General features: G+C 26.3%; 3 protein-coding genes across 3 annotated transcripts; 2 read left to right on the top strand and 1 right to left on the bottom strand.

The window, feature by feature from the left end:
* Window positions 1–883: 883 nt before the first annotated feature.
* On the bottom strand, window positions 884–2,592 carry LOC132939425 (mitochondrial import inner membrane translocase subunit Tim9-like). The gene is made up of 3 exons (XM_061006584.1): window positions 2,155–2,592; window positions 1,249–1,344; window positions 884–1,106 (listed from the first exon to the last, which is right to left on the bottom strand). Exons 1-3 carry the CDS (start codon window positions 2,218–2,220, stop codon window positions 978–980), a joined length of 291 nt encoding a protein of 96 aa, XP_060862567.1. The 5' UTR covers window positions 2,221–2,592; the 3' UTR covers window positions 884–977.
* Window positions 2,593–2,998: 406 nt separating this feature from the next.
* On the top strand, window positions 2,999–5,439 carry LOC132939427 (large ribosomal subunit protein eL38-like). Its single transcript, XM_061006585.1, has 4 exons — window positions 2,999–3,159; window positions 5,006–5,066; window positions 5,136–5,258; window positions 5,321–5,439. The coding sequence occupies exons 1-4, from the start codon at window positions 3,157–3,159 to the stop codon at window positions 5,383–5,385; spliced, it is 252 nt and encodes an 83-aa protein (XP_060862568.1). The 5' UTR covers window positions 2,999–3,156; the 3' UTR covers window positions 5,386–5,439.
* A 2,105-nt stretch (window positions 5,440–7,544) lies between these two features.
* LOC132937894 (uncharacterized) lies at window positions 7,545–9,830 on the top strand. The gene is made up of 3 exons (XM_061004483.1): window positions 7,545–7,570; window positions 9,248–9,404; window positions 9,672–9,830. Exons 1-3 carry the CDS (start codon window positions 7,545–7,547, stop codon window positions 9,828–9,830), a joined length of 342 nt encoding a protein of 113 aa, XP_060860466.1.
* Window positions 9,831–10,635: the final 805 nt, after the last annotated feature.

Below are 10,635 nucleotides of genomic sequence, written 5' to 3'. Positions count from 1 at the left end.
CACTTGTATATAATAAAAGAAAATTATGGTAAGTGGATGTCGCTCTGCTGTACAGTAGGTTTCAAGTAGGTCACTGTATAATGGATTGTATTAAATTTGAATTCAATGATATAATATCATTGTATTTCTGGTTCTGAGCGGTGACGATTTGTCAGTCTGGATATTTTATATTGTTATTATTTATTATAGCCTGTAAGTTGAATTAATATTTTTAATTCATCAACATTTTTTAATTGTTTCTAAGATGATAAACAAAGCGTTAGAAATTAAAATCGTGTTTTTTAGTAATTTGTCAATGGTTTTTCCAATGGTATTGAATAACTATTGAGAAAATCGAAAACTGTACCATCTTGATCCAATTTGCTAAAAGATACCTACTAAATGTTCAAATTGAAGCACTCCTGGTAGAAATTTTGTGTTAAGTATAAAAAAAAAATACTGAACAATATTTTTAAAAAATGTTTGAATAAGATAGATATAAAAAATATTTTTATATCAATATTGTTTACAATTTGAATTTTGTTTTGTTTTATCTCTAAGATAGCAAACAATTTTCTATTATTATCTTTAATTGTTAATTTTTTCTGTATAGAACCTGGAAAAAATTGGATGATAGGTATAGATTATAGACGTAAATCATAAATAAAAACAATATCAGCAAGGAAATGTTAAAACATGATTAAAACAGACTTTTTGTTTAAAATAATTTTTAATAGAATGTTCATTCTCTTATTTCTTATAATATAATTTAAGCCATCATGTATAATCTTTAAAATATACATTCATTTATAATGCATATTTTTAATATAATAAACTATTATTCTTTAAAGGAATGTTGGAACATTAGGGAACTAGAATACTAGATATTATAATAGTCAAACAATTAATTTAACATTACATTTAAAGTATATTATTTATGATTCTACAACTTAAAAGGTTTAAAAAAAGTCTTTAAGTACTATATAAATGGTAATATTTTATGCATTGGCATTTTGTTGAGCAGTAATCACATGTTCATTCATTATCAATTGATACTCCTGAAACCTTTGTGTCATTCTTTCAGAAGCTTTAAGAAATTTGCTTGTACAATTTTCAGCGCACCTTACCTAAAGTACAACATTGTTATTGAATTAAACACACATTTCATAGAAAAAGTTCAATGCAGAAATCAATTTATTATATTTATTAGTAAACTAATATGTAATTTAAATAATATTAAAAATTATTATTGAAAGAAATTTAACTTACTTCTTCACTTTTAAGATCACCCATTGTAAAATCTGTCGCACAATCCATAAAACATAACTCTGTTAATTTATTATATGACTTAAATATTTCTTTAACCTAAAAAAATTATAATATTGAAATAACTAGTAGGTTACTAATATAATTTTATCATAAAGGTTAAAAGATATAAACAACATAGGTATCAATCATGCATTTGGTTACGAAATAGTATTGAACTTAATTAACTTAAATCAATGAATTTTCTAGTCATTATTGATATAGTATGTGGTAGTGTGACCAGACATCCAAACATCCCACATTTTTTGGGGTGGGAGATTATCCCACTTATTAAATCTACATCCCCTTTTTCAAATGGTCCCACATTTGTCTCGCATTTACAAATATTAAATATTTATATTTTTATGTAATTTTTTACTAAGTAAGGTTTTAGTTATAAAATGTATAAAATATGTTAAATATGTGATATGTAATATGGATCATATATAGGTATCACATAGGTATCTCTTTCGTATGTCTAGACAGTGACTCGTAGTTAATATTTCTTTCACTGTGAATATTATAAAAATATTAGCTTATACACCTATACTTACACACATAAACTTTATCAAAGACACTATACCTAGTTAGAATATAAAATTGAGATTTGAGAAAAAACTAAATTGTTACTATATGTATAATAATCTAAAAAATATGAAATATTAGTTATTATATTTATATGAAAAAAAATCTCAATATCAGAAACATATTTTAAGCAGGTATATAGTATGTACAAAAATAGAATAAATGGATATTAGACAGGTATTTAAAACTAAATCATTGATGACTAGAATGTACACATGTACCTAATTGGTTAAGCATTAAGCAGATAATAAATTAAATATATTTGTTACAAAACTTAGTACTTACACTGGCCAGTTGAGAAGCATCAAAATCCATATTAGGGTCAGTCACATTTGCATTTGCGTTTTCCATTATAATGTTGGTTAATGAGTTTGGTTGACAGTTATTCAAAATATAAATTAGTATCTGTTCTAATATGGAAACGAATGAATCAAATAGGAAATAAAAATGTGGAATATGTTTAAAAAAATTTTTTTTTTCAACCCTACGATAAATTAAATATAAATTATAAAAAATTAAGTACTATCACACATTTACACCACGAACTACTACTATCACTACTATTATTACTCTATGGTACGAACTACGAACTACTACTATCACTACTAGTAGTTCGTGATTAAACATTATCAACCACGGACTAAGATAGTCCGTGTTATCAATATTGCATAACATTTACATTTTCTTAGATTATTTCGTTTTCAGAGAATAAATTGCTCAAAGCGGAGTGCAATTATAGACTAGTGCATCGACACGTCGTATCGGTTCACTAACGTTTCATGTTTAATAAATTCATGAGCGGTATTTTGAATCGTGTGAATAACATAATATAATATTGTACATTAATGATAATTTAGCTATTTTGATTTGAGTTCTTGAAAACTGTCAGCACTGGTTAGGTTTTAGAGGTTAAAATTACATATTAATCGATATCTATCGATTTTATAAAGGTAATGATGAGTTATTTAATTGAGGAAAGTCAATAACAAATGTTTGTTAGGCTTAAAATAAAATCTTGACTAATTGCATTTATTTAAATCCATAAAATAATATTTAGAGCGGGCAATAATTATAAAATTGATTATTTAAACAACTTATTCAAACATCGATAAGTTATCTCTTTGTTCGATTGTTTTGATATCACTGAAGTCCGCGTTGCATATTGTTTTCTTTCGGTCTCCGCAGTCCGCGTTGGACGTGAAATTATTAAAATATTATAATATTGTATTGTAATTAAAATAACCACTGCGTTTTTCAAGACGTTAACTGGTGACCACCAAACAAATCATGGTAAGTGTTATTTAATGAAATAACTAAAAAAAAATGTAAAAGCCAAGTTTTATGTCAGTGTAAAGATCTATGCGATACTCGCACGGCCTAACCTCCATAGCATCTTGCCACATGGTTTTTTGCTATGAACGCCGTTTCTATTTGACATTTTATTGATAATTTCGTAGCACATAATTATTCCGGTTTGATCGTTTAGTATGTTTCTCATTTACAATATCTGTTTAAATACTAATATTTCAATATCGGGCTTCATTAAAATATTTTTTTTTTAAACTTGTACATCATTTAGGTAGCTACAAAAATTGTTCTGTAGTAGCTCTAAAATATTTGATTGCTACTATGCTTTATAATTTATATTTCAAAATCAATACTGATAATAATTTGTTTGTGCCACCTAAATAGATTTAAAACCTAAATAATCATTAGTAGGCATTTCATAATTTTAATTTTTTGTGTATATTTGTGACTTGTGTAGGTATTGGATTAAATGACATAATAATTAATACATTTATTGAATGAAATGTAATATTGAAAAATCCTAGGGTAGGTAGGTAGGTACTTAATTTGTATTATTTTAACTATCTAATGATGAACCTTACACACTGATAATTTAAGTGATTGTATATTAAGGGACGTAATTCTGAAGATTTAATAATTGTTGAATTATGTAATATTGAGAATAGTTTAGTATGAATCTTACGTACTGATAATTTTAGTGATTGTATATTAAGGGATGTAATTCTGAAGAATTAATAATTGTTGAATTATGTAATATTGAAAATAATTTAGTGATGAATCTTACGTGCTGATAATTTTAGTGATTGAATATTAAGGGACGTAATTCTGAAGAATTAATAATTGTTTAAATATATAATGAGAAAAATTTAGTGATGAATCTTACGTACTGATCATTTTAGTGATTGTATATTAAGGGACGTAATTCTGAAGAATTAATAATTGTTTAAATATATAATGAGAAAAATTTAGTGATGAATCTTACGTACTGATCATTTTAGTGATTGTATATTAAGGGACGTAATTCTGAAAAATTTATAATTGTTTAAATATATAATGAGAAAAATTTAGTGATGAATCTTATGTGCTGATCATTTTAGTGATTGTATATTAAGGGACGTAATTCTGAAGAAGTAATAATTTTTTAACATGTAAGTGGTCTTGATAATAATTTAATGATGAATCTTACGTACTGATAATTTTAGTGAATGGATATTAAGGGACGTAATTCTAAAGTAAAAACTGTTTGGTTTGTTAAATAACACTAAGGGCCGTTCTTACAATGTCTGGTTAAAGTTAACAGACACTTAACCGGTCAAATTCTGCCGGTAATAAAATCTGTTATCAGTTTGTTAGCGTTAACCGACAATTTACCGGACATTGCAAGAACGGCCCTAAATCATCATTTAGGTAATTATTATGAAGTCTTGATTTTAAATAAATAAGATGAGTCAATTTTGAGTTATACTCATTACTCATAACAATGTATACGTTAGGTCCTAGAAAGAGTATTTAACTTACCTAAGTAAATTTGCATTAATATTGTATTGTAAATTATAATGAGAGTAAAATATAAATATGTACACAGAATACAGATAACTAGTGTGAAAGTATGTTCTGATATTAAATTAAAAACCAATAATTTGAATGATATTGGGTGAAACTAAAATTCCACCTTATCCTCTAAGAAACAAAACTATACTGAGTCAAAAACGGTCCTTATTGTATTATTCATGTTATAAAAAGTCACACTTAGTTATTTTTTGTAATATTGTTATGTACCTGTTATTGTATATTGTGTTTTTAATAATAAATTTTTTTTACTTTTTAGCCGCAAGAAATTAAGGAAATCAAAGATTTCCTTCTGAAAGCTAGAAGGAAGGATGCAAAATGTAATATTTGTATTCTCTAAATAATATAGTGTTACTTAAATGTATTTAATTTTGATATTAATTTTATAGCTGTCAAGATTAAGAAGAACATTGAAAATGTTAAATTCAAGGTTCGTTGTTCTCGATTCCTTTATACCTTAGTAATCACAGACAAGGAAAAAGCAGAAAAACTTAAACAATCATTGCCACCTGGTAAGATATTTAATTAAATATTATTAATTAATAATATTAATTTATATAATTGTTTATTGTAGGTCTTCAAGTAAAGGAGATCAAATGTAAAAAAATGAACACTGAAAATAAAGAGAAAAAATTATAAGGTTGCTGTGGATTAACGTTTATATAAAATATAATTAACTTTATTACATGTAAATTTTATATTCTTTTTTCTTTAAGTTCCTATCATTCATCAACTATGAAAGTATACTCTATCCCACGAGGGAATAATCAGACCGCCGCATATTTATGTTATTTTTCTGAATTTAAATTTCCGAAAAATAGAAATTGTCAAAGATGTGTGGCTTTGTTCCTTTTACGTTTTCATAATTTTTGTTTGAAAATGCATTACAATAAATATCCATAAATGACGATCTTCTAAAGAAGGTACTAAGTAGTAGGTAGTTCAGTATGTACTTGTAATCTGATAAACTCATAAAAAGGGCCACTAGTAATTAATTATTTCTAGCTTAGATCATCATGTACTTAAGTCTCAGACTGTAAAATTACCAAATTGTTATGCCACATTTTTACTCAAACGTTAAAATCTGGAAATAGACCATACTTCACTGGATAAAATAAATGCACATAACGTATGGCACTCCACCGTAGAGGTAGGATGCTAGAATTATGGAAAGATCATTAATATTGATTAAAATGTATGAACAACCATGACGTATGACAGTGGTGATTCACTATATTTTTAGTGAAAGTCGCTATTCAAATTTTTACTACTAAATGATCAACAAAATATGTTTGACAAATACTATCAACATTTTAAGAAAAAAGCTTAAAATACTAACTAAAAGCAATAATTCTTTTACAAAGGGAAATTTGTTCATGTTCAATCAAATTATATTTGAAAAAACTCATAAATTCATTCTTTTCAGATACTGGCAAAAACTTATAAAATGTATTTCATCAATTATGAGCTTCAAAATATATTAATATATTACATATGCATAACTCACTTAAAATTATTGTAAAAACCTGAGATAACAGATATTATTCTTACATTTAAGTTTGATTATAATATCAATTAATATGGCAATTCACTATAATATTTAAGCTAACAGCACAATTTTATGTATTATCCGTTAGTACGACTGAGCCGTCACATGTAGGTATGACATCCATCCTGGCTCTTAAGTAGGTATTTGTTGCAGTAGCATTCACATTTTGATAAAATATATATATATATATATATATATATATAAATAGAAATAAAAATATTTTATTGATTATTATAGTCATAGAAATCAGATAATATAATAATCAAGTTATAATATCATAAAAAATATTTAAGCAAAAAAATGAATTCAAAATTCTTATACCTAATAATTGTATAATATTGTCAAATTAAAATAAATCACAGCAGAATTTCGTTTAGTGTAATATATAACATTATATATTAAGCTTAATAAGTAAAAATATTGATATAATTTATTATCTAGTTTTAAAATTAATTTAAATATGCAAATATTTGTATAATATGTACACAGAATAGGTGAAATTCTATAATGTAATCAGTGAAGGACTATGACCACGGGATATTGAGACTTTTTCATTTACGTGGGGTAGCGGATTGTTCATACTAATAATTAAGAGGCATTTCTGCTTATGGTATAGAGAAAAATATATTGAATAACATTTATGTTGAAGACGTTATTAATATTGTTTAAAATAAAAGAGATTTATTACCTAGATAAAAAAAATATGTACCTATATTTATTTTAAATTAAATATGGTTTTCTGTTTTTATTAAGTGCAAAATATGAGCTACCTAGCTTTTGTTTATAGTTTGATAGTTATTAATTGGAGGGCATCATGTTCTATAATCTATATAACTTTAAAATAAGAATGCAGGTGAAATAGAGTTTTTCTTAGTCTGCCACTCAGTCATTGGATTATACATACCTACCATAGTATCATATAAATTACATACACATAAATAAGGTACTTACCTAATATATCATTATTGTTATTAATTTATTTTTATTATTACTATTATTATTCAACTATAAATCATATTTCTCCTTTACTGGTTGTCATGGTTTATAAATTTATAATTGTACCTATTGGCTATTGATATGACATCATCAAGATTCAAGACATTAAAAAATTATTTTGTAAAATATTATAAAGACACTGATTTTCTTGTTTCCATGATACATAAATAAACCAAAAAAAAACACATACACATTGAAATTTAAAGAGTGCATTATTACAATAATTAAGTTGAAGTCGAATGACAGAACAAAAATGTCTACAATTAATAATATAAACAGGTAAATTATTATACATTTATGTAATGTATTTAAAAATAAATTATTAGTTGAGAAAGTATGAAACATCATTAATATTAAATAAGTTGAATAATTTAAACTGTACGAAAAATTAATTACTTAAAACAATTTAAATTTAAATATATTGAAACTTAGAAAAATAAATAGGCTCATTAAAATATAGGTATTATAAAATACACGTATTAAATCAGTAACAAATAATAATTGTATAAATTGATGGTCAAATGTTGAATGAATAGTTTTTTTTTTAAGAATTACTTTATACCTAGTATTAGTAGTATTAGTAGTAGTAATTGGCTATTAGTAATATTAATTATAAAAAATAACCTAACATAACCTAATCAAATAATCAATGGCATCATTTATATAGGTTTTAATACATTTCTAAATAAAGTAAAGTAAATAATATTTATATATATTAAACTTTATGATTTGGCCGAAAAGGAAAATGTATGATTTTGGTCAAAAAGGATCTCTCCCAAATAAACGGCCCACATCTCATTTCTATTTGGTGGTCGACATTTTTGTGCATTAAAATTAGGGCAGTGAAGTTGTTGCATTTGCATGTTTTTTGTAAATGCTTATATTTATTGCTGAGTGAGATTAAAATATGTTTCTTTTAACTCTTAATTTAAACAAACAAAAAAATTATATTGCAGTAAATGCAATTTTGGCGGTTTTTTTTAATTTTTCAATAATTATAACCATTTTTCATAATTTTTGTTTACATTTAAGATTATATAACTTAATATATTAAATAAAAGTAAGTAAACGTGGCAGTGAATAAATTTCTATATTTGTTGTAACTTGTAATACTTATTATTTTATTAATATTTCTATGGAGTGATTATCTCATTAAGGTCGTTAAGAAAACTTATAAAATTCATTTGTTGTGCAATGCAATAATGTAAGCAATATTTATATTTAATTTTAGATTCTGAGCGGAGCGAGGAATGTAAGGGTTTTACAATGAATAAAATATAATATACGAATAGTGGAGAATGTCATAAGCGCAAATAGGGAATTTCAATGGTGGGGGGGGGGGGACTTCAGTCTTACCATTTTTTAACTAAAAATTACAAGTTGAGGCTTTGTCCCCATTACACTTTAAATGATCCAAAATAATCATTGAATTATTATTTTTAGTTATAATCACTAACAGCTGTAATGTTGCAAGATATAAAAGCTTAATTAAATTTAAAAAATCACAATCATATAAAATAATAAATGTACACAGTTTTATTTTAATTAATATTTACAAAATTAAATTAATTCTTCTTTGAGTTTTTGCAAAATCATTTAAGACCGCACATCAATATTTATGTCTTATTTTATATTAAGCTATTAACCCTATTTGCGCCTATGGAGAATGTACATTGGAGATAAATGAACAATTATTATTTTATAACTGCGAATAATATTTCTTCTATTTATGATACTATTGTATACATAATTAATAGTTAGCTGTAGACACATAAAGGGCCCCCACACGAACATGCTCTTTGGGGCCCATTATTCTTTGAAATAAACGCTAATAATAATATATACCTATCTATTATCTAATGGTGTAGGTACCTAATTAATTATAAGGTGAACGGATTTTAACTTCAAGAAAATACCATTATCTTTTCTAAAATCACTTATTTATTTCTAGTGTAGATTAAACTTCAATGACGATGACTACAATTTTATTTATGGTGTTGTGGACGATATATGGAAAAATGTGTTAAAAGTTGTGTCTCAAAGAACTTTAGATGAAAAAGAAATAAACTTTATAAGCCGTTGCAACGTTAATGCTATGTTTCGAATATTTAAGGTAAAATTAGTTATTGGCTTATAAGTCAATTATAACCAATATACCTTTCCAATAGTATGTGTGACAAAAACGGTGAAGATCGCGTAAGAACTTTAACAAATGGTTATCTACTCGATTAGATAACCGTGGAACTAACATAATTTCCACCATTTATGTCACGCGAAATTTGGAAGACTATCTGTATAATATAATATATTTTATACACTATAATATAATATAATATAATATAATATATAACACTATATTTTATTTTTTGAACAATTTCAGCTCCCGTATCCTCGTGTTGATGAAGGAGATGTGTGTGCACAGTCGCATTTATTTTTAGATACCCCACCTCAAAGTGAAAAAGTTGTCTTTACTTCCACAGTAATTAAAGAAGCTGAAAAAATGTCTAAGTTAAAAATAAATAATCGCATTAAAGATTAATAAAATATATTATATTATTTACCTACTTATTTACGTGTTTAATTAATTATTTGATTGTATAAACGTGTTTTAGAGTTTTAGTCATTTTAGACCTCCTAGGACCATTTTTGAAATCCAAATCCTCCCTATCAAATAAACTCACCATATACAAGTTAATATTTCAGTAAACCAGTTTGGACATAGGGTATATTCGGTTAGTCCGTATGGGTACTGCAAAATACCAAATCGCTTCAGGCGTTTCAGTGTTCAGTCCATCTGCTTACTATAGACATTAAAGTTAGAGGGGGGGGGACCAATAACCATTATTATCTATCAAATTTACATTTACTTATTAAAATTGTTGTTAGATACTGTATAGATTGTAAATCGTTTTAATAAACAAAACAAATTAAAAGGTGGACAAATGTAAATGGTTTTTTTTTTTTTTTTTTATTGATCGTAAGCCCGGCAACTATGGCCATTAGCTGTATGGTTTTTTGGTGTATGGTTTTGGTTAGGTGTATTGTATTGTTGGTAGTAGTAGGGGGGAACACGTGTGTGTTGGGTTTTGGCAGAATTTTCAATTTGGGCACCCGTAGGTATCTGCCATGCCCGGGTGGGGGATGGCGGCACTTGTTCTCCGGACACCGTGACTTGCCCGAAGAAAAATGCCGCCCAGTGGCCGGGAGTCGAACCCGCGACTGCCAGCGCCGCAGTCGACGCGTTAGACCGCTCGGCCACCTCGTCCCCCGTAAATCGTTTATATCACACATTATCGAAACACGACAATACTGTAACGTGCCGCAGTCAAAGAATAGAAGGATGA

This window comes from Metopolophium dirhodum, chromosome 2 (genome assembly GCF_019925205.1).
Source record: "Metopolophium dirhodum isolate CAU chromosome 2, ASM1992520v1, whole genome shotgun sequence".
Classification (NCBI taxonomy): Eukaryota; Metazoa; Arthropoda; class Insecta; order Hemiptera; family Aphididae; genus Metopolophium; species Metopolophium dirhodum.
The sequence above is the reverse complement of the archived record's forward strand: the minus strand, read 5'-3'. Positions and strand labels throughout refer to the sequence as shown.